Source organism: Sorex fumeus, unplaced genomic scaffold, assembly GCF_029834395.1.
Source record: "Sorex fumeus unplaced genomic scaffold, SorFum_2.1 ptg000126l, whole genome shotgun sequence".
In the NCBI taxonomy this organism is placed as follows: domain Eukaryota; kingdom Metazoa; phylum Chordata; class Mammalia; order Eulipotyphla; family Soricidae; genus Sorex; species Sorex fumeus.
In genome coordinates, this window is record NW_026606183.1 from 6,585,699 (window position 1) to 6,600,366 (window position 14,668).

Sequence of the window (14,668 nt, forward strand, 5' to 3'; positions counted from 1 at the left end):
CCAGTTAACAGACGGCGGGCGGGACGAACAGACCGGGGAGAGCCGGAGGGGGCAGACCCCAATCGCACGTGCGGCCGCCCACGCAGGCGGCACACGCACAGGCGCACACGCACAGGCACACACGCCGCACGACGCTCACGGCGGCCGGGGAGAGACGCACACCCCGGCCCCGAGCCGGCGGCGGGCCCCGCGCCCACGTGGCCTGCCGGCGGACGCGCGCCCCCAGTGGCCGCCCGCGCCTCGCGCTCTCGGCGGCGGGCAGGGGGCGCTGCGCGTCCGGCGCCCCGAGGGGGCGGGCCCGGGCGGGGCGGGGCCGGGAGGCTTCCAGGCCTGGGCTCGGGCCGCCCGCGCCTCCCGGCCGCTCCGGGACGGGCCGGGGAGGGGCGCGGCGGCAGGAAGCGGGGCGGGGACTCGCCGAGGCGTTGGGGAGCGCGGCGGGCGCGGCCGACTCCCCGAGGGACGCGGGCCGAGAGCGCGGGGGCCCGGCCTGGCGCCGAGCCTGAGCCCGCCGGACGGGAGGCGGCCCAGCCGCGGGCTCGGCCCCGGCGCCAGCCCCGCCAGCATGGCCGGCCGGACCGTGCGGGCCGAGACCCGGAGCCGGGCCAAGGATGACATCAAGAAGGTGATGGCGACCATCGAGAAGGTCCGGAGATGGTGAGCGGCCGCCCCGGGACCCGGGACCCGGCGGGGCCACTCCTCCTCCCAGTGCGTCGCTGCCCGTCGCCGGCGGGGGCCTGCAGGTGGTAGTGGCCCCCGCCGCGCCCCGCGGCTCGGGCCGCCGGCCACTTTCTCCTGGCGACCCCCTGGGGGCTACAAAGCGAGTTCCCGGGCTCCGTCCCCGCGGCCGCAGCCCGCCGCGCCCCGCCCCCTGCAGCTCGCCCGGCGCTCCCGGCAAGTTTGCCCCGGCCGCTCCGGGGGCGCTCCTCGCGGGGACCCCGGGGGGACGCTGACGGAGCCGCGGCCCCCCACGGGACGCCCTCGCTCCGGAGGCGCGCCCCGCACCCCGGTCCCCCTAGACTCCCTCCCTCCCCCAGCTGCACACCTGCCCTCCCGCCGGCCCCCGCGTCGCCCCGCTCCTGGGGGTGGGGTGGGGGTCATTCCTCAGGTTCTTTGACTTAATCCCCCTCGGCCAACAGGGAGAAGCGCTGGGTGACCGTGGGCGACACTTCCCTTCGGATCTTCAAGTGGGTGCCAGTGGTGGACCCCCAGGAGGAGGTGAGCACCCCTCCCCCCACGCCAGGGCAGCCTCAGGCAAGCCCCTCCCCGGGCTGCTCCCCTCCCCCACTCTGAGCCCTGGGCCCCCTGGGCACGTTCAGTGCCCTGCAACTCGCAACTCCCGCAGGCTCTTTTCCCGACTCCCACCCACCCCTCTTCCTGGGGTGGACGGCCTGTCACCTCCTCTTTATCAGCACAGCTGGTTCTGACCCGGCTCTCTAACTGCGTCTACCCCTCTAACCTCCAGGAACGCCGGCGGGCAGGTGGTGGGACCGAGAGATCCCGAGGCCGGGAGCGGAGGGGCAGGGGACCCAGTCCCCGCGGCGGTGGCCCCCTCATCCTGCTCGATCTCAATGGTAGGTCGGGAGGGAGACTGGGATTTGGGGCTGGCAGAGGGGGCTGCTTGGGTTGCAAGAGGAGAGTGGGGCCTAGGCCCAACCCTGTCGGTGTTTGCTCCCACAGATGAGAACAGTAACCAGAGTTTCCATTCTGAAGGCTCCTTGCAGAAGGGCACGGAGCCCAGCCCTGGGGGTACTCCCCAGCCCAGCCGTCCTGTATCACCAGCTGGACCACCAGAAGGGGTCCAGGAGGATGCCCAGCCCCCACAGCTGGGTCAGGAGAGAGGTAGGACTGGTTGCCCCCCCCCAAAGAAAAAGTACTCCTTCTGAGAATTGTTACCTGGAAGTGGAGGCCAGCAGCTAATCTCCTTACCTCTTACCTGTCTGCCTCCTGGGCCCTTCTGGACCTCTGCAGCTACTGCCACATAGGGCAGCTGTCCCTGCCTTGGCTGTCTCTCATCTGAGACCTTCATGTACATCTTACACTGATTTCTGAGCGCTGAAGCATCTCCCGCCCCTCAAGTCCGCTTTCTGAACTGATCGTGTGCTCGGTGTTATCCCACACTCAGGCCATGCTGGGTAGATTCTCGGTCCTCTGAGTTGAGGAACAGGGCCAAGGAGATAAGCCAGAGAGGGGCTGCGTGCATGCTGGTGGGGTGGGGTGTGGCCCCCAAACACACCAAAAAAGAGTTGCGGAATAAATAAAAGTGGTAATTCCAAGAGTGATAACAATTAAGCCCTAACCGCAGCTGGTACTTACTGAGTATTTCCTGTGTGCCCAGCGCTGGCCTGTACACTGTGGCATTTTCTCTCCATTAATCCCAGCTGCAGCCCTCTGAGGTGGGTAGGGCCTGTCAGGATCCCACTGACAGATGAGAAGCTAATGCACAGAGACATGAATGAGCCTCGTTCTGGGCGTGAGTCTGCAGCGCCTCTTTCTCCGACCTGGCCCTGTCTGCTCAGCCTCAGATGTGTCTCCTCTGCCTCCCAGCCTCTGGCTTCTCTCACCCACACCTGACTCCAGCCCCCCCAAGGTCTCTTTCCCCCAGGCCCCTCCACACGGCTGCCAGGCCACGTTTTCAAAAGTGCAGTCTGAGGGTCCCCTGACCCAATTTGGCCTTCAATGCTGCTGATGGTCTTAGTAGGGACTCTGTGCCCCCCTTTTTTTTGCCTTTTTTTGCAGGGGGGGTCACATCTGGCGATTCTCAGGGGTTACTTCTGGTTCTGCACACAGGAATTACTCCTGGCCGTGCTCATGGGACCATATGGGATGCTGGGAATCGAACGCGGATTGACCCCGTGCAAGGCAAACGCCCTACCTGATGTATTATCGCTCCGGCCTCATCTGTGCCCTTTTTGAACTGTGCCATTACCCTCATGGTTCCTTTCTAGGAGTACTGGGTCATGAACCATGAACCACTGCTAGGTCTAGGTTTACCATGCAATTTTGTACTTATTTACTAGTAGAAAATAATGCTGGCATTTATTGAGAACCTACTATATGCCAGACACTGCCCACGGCTTTATCTGTGTTACCTCATTTTATCTTCAGCAGAGCCTCATGTGGTAATGATGGATCCTTTATAGGTGAAGGAAACCAAGTCCCAGAGATATTAAGTCATTTGCCCCAAGATCAGGATTTCAACCCCAGGGGTCCAGCCCCAGAATCTTCCCTCTGCCGAAAATGGACAGCACCTCCATTTGTCTCACAGATCCCGTGCCCCCTTAACTGCCCTACGTGGCTGGCCGCTGGGTTCCCAGCGCCCTTCTTGGTGAGCCACCACTCCCCCCCCATGCCCACTGTGCCCACTTGCTCTTCAAGGGCTTGGGCATTGGTGTCTGTACCCTCCCCCCCCGCCCCCGTCCGTGGCACAGCTGCTCAGAGAATTATGAATTTGACTTTCCAGATCCCGGAGGTGTGACCGCCAGAGGCACCGATGAACCCCCAATGCTGACCAAGGAGGAGCCGGTTCCCAAATTGCTGGAGACTGAGGTGAGAGGGTTAGGGGGGGATTGGGGCACTGGGGGACTGTACTCCTGAAGGCCAAAGGGGAACTGTAGCCCCTGGCTATGGATCGAGGTTCAGCCGGGGCAGCGAGTGAGAGAGAGGCCTGCAGGCGGGGTCGGACTGCTTCACTGCCACTGAAGTGCTCCTGCGAGTGTGGGATTTTTATCCTGATCTTTGAGCATGACCATGAGAAAGCCCTCCCACAAAACTCTGACTTTCCCACAAGGCCTGCCTTGATGCGTTTCCCAAAAAATACCAATCCCCAACTTCTTGCCCCCCCCCCCCCCAAGCAGAGTGGTCGTCATTTCCGCATCCGGGCGCCCTGGGCCTGGGCTCGACTCCTGGGTCCGGGAGGGGAGTGGACGGGAGGCTTTGGAGAGGGCGGCGGCTGCAGGCCGCGCTCGGGGTCTGGGTGGCGCTCACTCCTGTCCGCCCTTCCTCTCCAGGCCCCCGAAGCTTACCCCGTCTTTGAGCCCGTGCCACCTGTCCCTGAGGCAGCCCAGGGTGACACAGAGGACTCGGAGGGCGCCCCCCCACTCAAGCGCATCTGCCCCAATGCCCCTGACCCCTGAGAAGCCGGCCTGCTGGTCCTGACGCCCCTGGGGCCCCTTTGGCTTTTTACAAATAAAGACCCTTTTGTAGTTTCGTGTCCTGTCATTTCCCCGTGGGGCTGGGGCGGGTCTCAGCCACTTTTGTCGCCTGCTCCATTTCTCAGATGGGCCTGCTGAGGCTCTGGGCAGGTTCATGAGGAAGACGCGGGACCCTGCTGCCCCAGCTGCCCCTCCCGCCCTGCTTCCCCGCAGCCCCCGGGGATCCCAGGCTGCCTCCCTGGCCTGCCCAGCTCTGCTCAGACTCAGGAGCACAGGCCCAGGGGCACTGTGAGGCCTGGGATGACCCCACCCTGCGCTGCCCGCAGGAGCTCCCTCCCCTGCTTTGCTTGGCCATTCCTTCATGGGAACCCACCCTGCTCTTTTGGTTGAGTTTTAGCTGTTTCCAGCTCAATCACCGCCTCCCGGAAGCCTTCCCTGATACCAGGCTTGGTCGGTTCCCCTGCTTTGGTCTCCCACACTTCCCTGTGCTTCTTTCCCTTTGCCTGGCGTTTATGCAGCTGTTTGGGATGGTTGGTTTGTGCGTCTCCTCTGTTGGGCTGTTGGGTTCCCAAGGGCCAAACTGGGCCCCAGCCTTTCTGGCACCACTCTGGGCCCGCTGTGGTCTCCGCCGCGACTAGCCAATGAATGAGTGGGCAGACAATCTTGGGCGGCTTCTCCTAGGAGGTGGCGCGTGAACTGGGTGCTGATGCGAATGTCAGTGTGGCGGGTCTGCGTCTGAGTCGTATGGTCTGAGTGGGTGGCGCTGGGTTTCTCAGCAGCATCGGCGGCTTCTGGAGACGCGTAGGAGTAGAAGGTACTTTCACTCTGTTCTGGCAAGACGAGAGAATCTGTATTGGCTGTACTGGGCCATTTTGGGGGGTGGGGAGGAGCTTCCAAGCCATGCTTAAGGGCCCTGAGACCACTTCCGGTGATATTTGGTACTCTGCTGCTGGGGCCACCCGGGAGCAGTGCAGTGCTGTGAATGGTACCCCAGGACCTCCACATGCTAGGCCTCTGCCCCGGTCCTCTATGCTCTCTCCAGCTGTTCTAAATTCTAACAGGAAGAGACTGAAGCACTGAAACTTCCCCAAGGACTATTTTTTTATTTTTATTTAATTTTAAGTTCCCCATGGCGTATTCAATATACCAAAAAACAGTAACAAGTCTCATAATGGAGACATTACTGATGCCCGCTCATGCAAATCGATAAACAACGGGAGAACAGTGCTACAGTACTATTTATTTATTTATTTTGCTTTTTGGGTCACACCGGCGATGCACAAGGGTTCCTCCTGGCTCTGCACTCAGGAATTACTTCTGGTGGTGCTCGGGGGACCATATGGTATGCTGGGAATCGAACCCGGGTCGACCCGGGTTCGGCAAGGCAAACACCTTACCCGCTGTGTTACCACTCCTGCCCCCTATTAATTTTTAAAGTAAGGGTATTGGGGTGCTAGAGAGATAGTACAGAGGGTAGGGTGCTTGCCTTGCACACGTCTGACCCAGGTTTGCTCCCCGGCACCCCATAGGATCCCCTGAATCAGGAGTCATCCCTGACCTCTGAACCCAGCCTTGTGTGGTCAAAAAAAACAAGTCACAGTATTGGGCTGCAGAGGTGACTCAAAACTGAAGCACATGCTACTCTGGTCAGTTCCCTGAGCACTGGGCTGGGAGTGCCCCCTGAAACCTCTGGGTATTGCCCAAGGACACAAAAAAAGGAAAAGTGTTTCTGATAGCAGCTGTGCTGGTGTGGGGGCATGCAGGGGAAGTGGTGTGTGGCATGTTCCTTCTGTTGCTGCTGTAGGAAGGGACCATACATTTAAGGGTCCTGGTGATAGAGATCCCTGCCTTACCGTGAAGGTGGGCAGACGTTTGAACTCTTTTCACTGGACCAAAGGCAGGTTGCCAAAGGGCTGGCCTTCCAGGGGCCGCAGCTGTCTCCCCGCCCCTCAGCTTCCAGCCGCCTGCATCCCTTGGCTTGTGGAACCTGCTCCATCTTCAGATCATGCAGCTTAGCAAACCACGTTCACTCTTTTTAATCTCCATATTCCTTCTCTGACTTTCCTGCCTCTTCTTTATTTGCTTTTGGTGTGGAGGCCACACCTGGCGGTGCTCAGGGCTAACTCCCGGCTCTGTGCTCAGGAATCGCTTCTGGTGGTGCTTGGGGTATGTGGCGCCAGGGATTGAACCAGGGTTGGTCATGCACAAGATCTGAGCCCCAGAGAGAGAGTCTCTGGCCCTCTCGCCTTCCTCTAAAGGGCCTCCCTCTAAAGGGTTGTCCAAGATTGTCTTCCCATCCCAAGATCTTTAATTTAGTCAGACCTGCACAGTCTTGTCTGTATGTAAGAACATTTCCAGGTTCTGGGGCTGAGGGTGTGGGTCGGAAAGTTACCTGCATAAACCCTTGGTGATCACCTCCCCCATTTTCTGGGTGCGCGTCATCTTTTCTCCCTCTGCACTCTCTCTGACTAGGTTCCTGGAGTGGGTTAGTAGTTTTCTCGCCCAGAATTGAGGTTTAATGCTCAGCATCTCCCTTTATTATTGATTGATTGATTGATTGATTGCTTTTTGGCAATGTTCAGGCGTTACTCCTGGCTCTGCACTCAGGAATTATTCCTGGTGGTGCTCAGGAGACCATATGGGATGCTGGGAATTGAACCCGGTCGGCCACATGCAAGGCAATCGCCCTACCTGCTGTGCTATCGCTTCAGCCCCCAGCATCTCCCTTTGTTGAGTGTGACTTTGAGCAAGTAACTTAACCTCTACTCCTCTGAGCCATAAAGTTGGGATAAAAATGCCGTCATGGCATGAGACCTGGATTTGATCCCTGACACCGCAAAACCCAAACGAACAAGCAAGAAACAAAAAACCCGTCAGCCTGGTGAGACGGTTGTGAAGATGAAGTACCTGGAGAGAGAGGTCTTGACATCTAGTAAGTGTTCAGTAAGACACCGTTGTTTTTCCCTGTCGGCCCATTGTACAGATGAGGGTATAGGGCTTGGCATCAGAGGCCCTTCTCTGTTAGTGACGGGGTGGAGCAGTAGATTCTTGGGTATCCTAGTCTCCCCCATCCCGTCCCCCTCCCGCTTTAGATCCCAGGCACTAACCCCCCAAAGCCCTCTCCGACCTGACTTAAAGCCACTCCCTCCGCTGGATTATTCCCTTGCTGTGCCTTCTCGGCTTTCCTAGTCCTTCCATACTCGCTTGTTGGAAATTCTTCCGCTATTCTGGGGCCTTTGCCTCCAAGGCTTCCTGCTGAATGCTCCTCCTTGTGCCCAATTTAATGGCCTGACTTTGCTCTCTCTGCCCAAGGTTGCCCTTGCAGTTCCACGTGTCCCTTGATGAAGGGTTCCAAGCCTCTTTCAAGCCATGCCCCTTCCCTGGAGGCTCACCCCCTACTTCAGACTCAGCCAGATGCCTGCGTGTCCCCCGACCTCTCGCCTCCTCCTCCTCCCCCCTGTCCCCATATCCCGTGCCTGAAAATGGCCCATGTTCCCGGGGGTGGCCAAGATAGGAGCACTTACAAGCCATGAGCCATCATGCCCGGGAGCGGGAATGGGGGGGCTCTGTCCCAAGAACCTTCTGGTTGCACCTTTTTGGGGGTCAAAACCCGGGCCTTATGGCCAGCCAGCCGTCTGCCGCTCACGCTACATCCCTGCCCTGCCCTGCTCCTCCTCCCTCCCTCCTTCCTTCCTTCCTCCCTCATAAATATTTCAAAATGTATGATTATTTGTATTTGTGGGGAGGCCTCTCAGCAGTGCACACGGGCCCTGATGGGGGGCACAAGTGGTGGGAAGTGGGTCTCCCCGGCGGGGCCTCTTAGGCAGACGCCTGATGAGACAGTTCAGGCTAGGAAAAGCTCTGTTTGGGGCCAGAGCGAGAGTAGAGCCAGGTAGAACACATGCCTTACCTGCCACTGTCCCAGGGATGATCCCATATGGTCCTCTGAGCCCACCAGGAGTGATTCCTGAGTGCAGAGCCAGGAGTAATCCCTGAGCAGTGCAGGTGTGGTCCAAAAATCTAAACAAAAGAAAAAAAACAGAGTCCTTGAAGGGGTCTTGAAGGGGTCTGAGCAGAGTGATGGCATCAAACTTAGATTTTCTCCCATGTTGTATCATAAAACATTCAATTAATGAATTAATATCATAACACATTTTAAATAGCAGAGTTGGAAGAATTATACTGATCACACCCTGTATAATGAGAATTCATAATAGTTTACTGTATTTTCCCTCTAGATATCCATCACCCACTTTTTTTTGTTTTGTTTTTCCTTTTTGGGTCACACCCGGCGATGCACAGGGGTTACTCCTGGCTCTGCACTCAGGAGTTACTCCTGGTGGTGCTCTGGGGACCATATGCGATGCTGGGAATCGAACCCGGGTCAGTCTCATGCAAGGCAAACGCCCTACCCACTGTGCTATCTCCCCAGCCCCCATCACCCACTTTTTAAACCATTTAACAATACATTCCTCACAGCGGTACCCCCCCTCACAAGTGCTCAGCATCATTAACTAGAGCCCATACGTATTTACAGGTGTGTTCACTTTCTTCTTGAATCCAGTGCCCAGACAGTGGAATGTGCAGGTGTTCTCGAGTTACGTCTCAGCAAAAGCATAGTCTGCATGACACAGCTTTTTTTTTTTAAAAGAAGGCTAATCTTTATATATTTATTTATTTTTGCTTTTTGGGTCACTCCTGGTGTTGCACAGGGGTTACTCCTGGCTCATGCACTCAGGAATTACTCCTGGCAGTACTTGGGGGACCATATGGAATGCTGGGAATCGAACCTGGGTCCACTGTGTGCAAGGCAAATGCCCTACCCGCTATGCTATCACTCCAGCCCTTGCATGACACAGCTTTTATTGAAATAATACATCATCACCCCCTTTCCCCAATTTCCCTTAATCCCTTCCCCGGCCCTTCCCCAGAGGCAACCCCCGTTATGATTTGGACTGTGATTATTGTCACTCGGTCCCCCTGTTCTAGAGCTCAGCGCAGGGAGTTGGAACAGAGCCTCCTCGTCCCCTTGCACTCGATGGGAGGCTCCCAGCCTGCTTCCTGCCCCGGCCTTTGACTCTGGCGTGGCTCTGCGGAGGCCCCGGGCCAAGGCCTCTGCCAGTTTCTAGCTCTTGGCACAGCCCGGGACTCCGAACCCTGGAGAGAGGGACAGCCTTTTCCCAGGGATCTTTCTAGAGTGCAGTGTGTGGTACAAATTCCCAGAAATCTGGGGAAACAGAGTTATATCAGGGCATGAGGTAGGGGAGCCATGCATCCTGGTTGGCCCAGAATCCTGAGCACCTTCCCAAGAAGACCCTCAGTCTAAGCCTTTCTTACCCCAGACTGTACTTGTCCTGAGGAGGATTTCTCTTATACTGTAAACTGAGCTATTCCCTGTTCCAGAGCCTCCCCCGGTACCCAGGCCTGCCTGGAGCAGGGGATGTGTTTAGCCTGCAGCAGCGGTCCTCGGGCAACCTGGGGACTCCAAGGCCCGTTCTGCACGCATTTTAGTTGATGCATAACTCAACCTGGGCTTTGGGAGGAATGTTTGGTTTGGGGGCGACACCCAACAGTGCTTAGCGGCTATCCCTGTCTCTGGGCTCAGGAGGGAACCTTGAGGGTGCTCAAGGGACCATCTGTGGTGCTGACAGTTTGAACCGGGTTGTGGCCACCAGTCTTTTACCTCCCATACTACCTCTCCAGCCTGGGCATGGGGTATTTTAAAAGCTCCACTAGTTAATACATTGCAATGTCTGGGAACCAATAGTCTATAGATAATGGTTTGCTTGTTTACCTGGGGTTGAATTTTTTTTGGGCGGTGTCACACCTGGCGGTGCATGGGGGTTACTCCTGGCTCTGCACTCAGACCCAGAGTACCATGAGGTATTACTCCTGGCAGTGCTTAGGGATGATGGAATGCTTAGGGATGATGGGATGCTGGGAATCGAACCCGGGTTGGCAGCATGCAAGGCAAACACACTACCCACTGTGCTATCGCTCCAGCCCTAGGGTTGGATATTTTATTTAATTATTTAATTTATTTATTTTTGCTTTTTGGGTCACACCCGGCAATGCTCAGGGGTTACTCCTGACTCTGCACTCAGGAATTACCCCTCGCGGTGCTCAGGGGACCATATGGGATACTGGGAATCGAACCCAGGTCGGCCGCACGCAAAGCAAATGCCCTACCTGCTGTGCTATCACTGCAGCTCCTGGGGTTGGATATTTTAAATGAACAACAGTAGTCAAGTGATTTGGAGACCAGAGTGCTAGTATTGTCACTTGCCTTGTATGCAGCCAGCTCTGGTCCCTCCGTGTCACTATATATGGTCCCCTGAGCACTGCCAGGGGTCATTTTGGGCACAGAGCTGGGAATAGACCCAGAGTACCATGAGGTATGGCCCTAAAGCCAAAAAACTAAATAAATCAACATTCCTTTGGAGTGGAGAGATAGTATGGGAGATAGCAGTTGCCTTGTGTGAGGCTGCGGAGTGTGGTGCTGTGGTCTGAACCCCAAACACCAGAGTCCCCTTAGCACACCCGAGGTCACTCCTGAGTCTAGAGTCAGGAATAGCCTCTGAGCACCACCGGGTATAGTCCCTCAAATCCCCTAAATAAATAAAAGTGATTTCACCGAAAAATCTGGATTTCCAGCTCCCTTCAGCAAAGCTGCTTGTCGAGACATTGAGTTTGTGCCAGCCAACCAGGGAACGTACTGGGGGCGGAGATCAGGGCTTATTCACGCTCCTGAGCTTTCTCCACTCCTGGGCCGGAGCATAGAACAGCAAGGAGGGTGTTTGCCTCTCCTGAGGCCAACCCAGGTTCAGCCTCCGGCACCTCATGTGGTCCCCCGAACCCTCCAGGAGTGATCCCTCAGTGCAGAGCCAAGAGTAAGCCCTCAGCACTGCCAGGTGAGGCCCCAAAACAAAACAACAAAATGTTTCCACTCCTGCCCTCTTTTCCGCTTAAGCAACACAACATAGGTGAGCGCTGCCGGAAACACATCAGATTTATTATACAGTTAGTTTTGAATTCTTTGGTCATTGAATGTTCAGAAACCTTTTACCGCTGCCAGGTTGGGGTGTGTGTGTGTGTGTGTGTGTGTACCCCTCCCCCATTATAATGTGACCCCCCACACCCCCCCCAACCTCCCCCTCAACCCCTGCCAGTTTAAGAAACTGGCTCCCCTTGGAGCCTGAGTATGTGCTCTCCATTCCAGTATCCTTTTGGTATTCCTTGTTGGTTTGCTCGGTTTCCAGGGAAGGTTCCAGACCAGACTCCAAAGCTTATGCCCTCAGCCTCTCTTCCCTTGCTGTTCCGCTACAGACCCCTCTTTCTGCTCGCCAGCCACATACATGGGCTTCGGGGATCCTTTCACTCCCACCTTTGCCTGCGTGCCTCGCCCTCCAGTCTCCTGGCTTGGGTACACAAGACCCTGCTTGATGTGGTTTCTGCCCATCACTCTCCGCCTCCCCCCTAAACTCTGCCACCGAACACCGAGCATTTCCAAGGCTGGTGAGGCCAGATTCTGTCCTGGCACTTGGTGCTGCTTCTGCCCAGGGAACTTCCCTTCCTCCCTTTCTTTCTTCCCTGCCTTGGCTTAGGTCTCTCTCCTCCTTGGGGAAGGTTCCCTGACCCCCTAAGTAGGTCAGGAAGCATAGTAACTCTACTTCCTCTCTCATCCCATACCTCATTTCCTTACAAGGCCATACCGTTCAGCTCTTCCTTCACAGAGCCTGAATAGAGCCTGGTAAATTGTAGGTGTTCATTAATGACGATGGGATGAAAGAATAAAGACAAGCTCATCTCCCTGTCACCAATCACAGAATTCTGCTCCTGGGTCCGGGGAGGTGGCTCAAAGGGTTAGTGTGCTACTTTGCGTGCTGGAGGCCCGGGGTTCATCCCTGGCACCACATGAACCCTGGGGCACCAACCAGGGTTAGCTGCTAGAACTGCAGGGTGTAGCCCCAGTTTTAAAAATTAATTAAAAAGTAATTAGAGCCAAAGCCAAGGCATTTGCCTTGCATGCAAGGTTTGGTCCCCAGGATCCCATATTCCCCCAAGCACTGCCAGGAGTAATTTCTGAGTGCACAGCCGGGAATAACCCCAGAGCACCCTAGGTATAGCTCCCAAAAACAAACTAAAAAAATTAAAGAGTAATTTGTTATCATTCTACTTCTTACTGATTACATTTTGACTCAGTTCTGGAAGCCCTAAACCTCAAGAAGGACAAATGATTCACAAGGGTGTTTGTTTAGGAGCCATACCAGGAGGTGCTCCAGGGTCACCCTGGGATGCTTAGGGGACAGTGGTGTCAGGAATTGTACTGGGACTACTGCATGCAGAGCCTGCATATGCCCCAGCCCCCAAATTTTAACTCAGTTTCATTTCCTGCTGGTCCCGTGGATCCCCTGAACCATAGTTTCATGCCTTCTGCCCATTTCAACAAAGGGTGGACTCTGGTCCTGTTGATGGTGAAGACAGGGCCATAGTTGGTGTGGCCCTGGGCCCCTGTGCCGGCATGGAGCACCGGAGCATCCGTTACTTTCTGATCCCACCATTTGTCTGTTGCTTTTGAAGTTTTTTGGGGGGAGTTTGTTTTGGGGGCCACACCCTGCAGTGATATGGGGGGAGGGGCGGAGGCTACCCAGGTACACCCTGGACTCAGCTTCAGCCCTTTGTGTGTGTGTGTGTGTGTGTGTGTTGGTGGGAAGTGTTTCTGGTTGACAGTGGCTTTTCTGCCCTTCTTTGTTCCTCAGATCAATTCTGGAGGCAGTGTAGTGAAGGGTCACAGGGCAGGAAAGGGGCAAAGGTGTTGCAGATTCAGTCTGATTTGTACTAACCCTGTGATCTCGGCAAGTTTCTGCTCTCCTGGCCCTGGTTGCATCATTCGAATCACGGAGCCAAAAATCCTTTCCTCATCTTTGGCGTCATCTCCCCTTGGAGCATGCGGGACACAGCGTCCTTCGCATGCATTGTGTACCAGAGAAACCGTCTGTGATCCACGTTTGTCTGAAATGAACATTTCCACCATTTTTGGAACCCCTGGTAGGACCGCATGCGCTCTTAGGAATTTCGGCATCGCCAGACCCCAGAAACGAAAGTAAAATTCCGTTGCAGTCGGTGATCGCCTGCAGCTGAGATTGTCATTGTAGTATAAAGAGAGACGCGAGGCTAAACGCAGCCGCGCCTGGGTTCAGGGTGGGCGGTTGCAGGACTTCCGTGCCTGGCCCGCGGGGTGGGATCCCGCACCTTTTGTGAGGCTCGAGGAAACAAAGGAGGGAAACGCGCCGCGCCGCTGCCCGAGCTCTCGGCGGGCGGAGCAGTTGCCGCCGTCACAAGGGTTAAGGCCACCGAGCGGCGCCCGGCGTCCTAGAGAGGCGGGGGTGGGGTGGGGGACTTCCGGCCAGCTGACCGCCCCGCCGGGACTCGCTGCGGCCGCCAGGTAGCACCTGGCTGTCCTCCGGGCCAGGCACCTGCGGACTTCTCTCTTCTCCAGGGTTTAGAGGTTTTGACAGGGTTGCAGATTTCCTAGTTTGCGGATCCCGGGGCTATCCGAGAACAGGTGGTTTTTTTTTTTCCTCCCCAAGGAATCCAGTTTCTCCCGTTGCAGTGAGCTCCCGAGCAATTATTACCTGCAGCTGCAAAGGCCACCTCCCTCTAGCTCACCCGGGCAGGGCCGGCCCAGGTCAGGGCAGCTCCGGAGGGGGGAGGAGCTTTCGGTGAAAGCCGCTGCAGAGGGGTGGGGTCAGGGACAGACACACAACTCCACCCGTTCTTCCTGTTCTTCCTCCAACGTCACCGGGAAGGCACCGTTGTACACATTTTACCAGTGAGAAAAGACGCTCAGAGCTGTTTCTTCAGAGCTTTGTCATAGCACAGGTCAGTGGGTGAGTGGGGAGTTTGTAAGCCCAGGTTTGTCCGACTTTTTGTTTCAGTCTTTTGCACCCACCCTGCAGTGCTCAGGGCTGACTCCTAGCACTGTGCTCAGGAATCAATCCTGGCGGGACTGAGGGGACCATAGGGAGTGCTGGGGATGGAACCCACTTAAGCTGCGTGCAAGGTGAGCACCCTGCCAGCTGTACTATCGCTCCAGGCTGCAGCAGTCCCTTTTTAAAAGAATATCAGCGAATAGTGCTTATTCGTGCATCTTTCACAAAGATGTACAGCTTCCACTCAAAAATAGGGGTGTGGGTTATAGGAGGCACAAATCTTGATGCAGGAGTGATGACCGCAGTTTTTTCTGCGTGGTCCACAGTACCCAGGTTCTTCAGTATTTTCAAGAATGAAAATACTGAGTAATAAAGATGCTCAGACTCAGAAGTGGGAAAGTAGAAAAGTTTGTTGGAAAGTGAAGGAGGAAGGAAAAGGAGCTCCCCCAAGTGGAAAGGAACTTGGTAGAGGACTAAGTTACCCATGACTCATTTTGTGGGTTTTTGTTTTTGTTTTGGCTTTTTGGGTCACACCAGGTGATGCCCCGGGGTTATTCCTGGCTCTGCACTCAGGAATTTTTCCTG

General features: G+C 56.1%; 1 protein-coding gene across 2 annotated transcripts; it reads left to right on the forward strand.

Annotated features, from left to right (window-relative positions):
• The first annotated feature begins 306 nt into the window (after positions 1 to 306).
• On the forward strand, positions 307 to 4,207 carry BCL7C (BAF chromatin remodeling complex subunit BCL7C). Of its 2 annotated transcripts, none has more exons than XM_056137669.1 (6): positions 307 to 654; positions 1,137 to 1,215; positions 1,463 to 1,571; positions 1,711 to 1,839; positions 3,461 to 3,546; positions 4,008 to 4,207. In XM_056137669.1, the coding sequence occupies exons 1-6, from the start codon at positions 563 to 565 to the stop codon at positions 4,131 to 4,133; spliced, it is 621 nt and encodes a 206-aa protein (XP_055993644.1). In that variant the 5' UTR covers positions 307 to 562; the 3' UTR covers positions 4,134 to 4,207. The 2 variants fall into 2 exon arrangements, with proteins under 2 accessions (XP_055993644.1, XP_055993643.1); XM_056137668.1 differs by having other exon boundaries at positions 313 to 654; positions 1,678 to 1,839.
• The last annotated feature ends 10,461 nt before the right edge of the window (positions 4,208 to 14,668 follow it).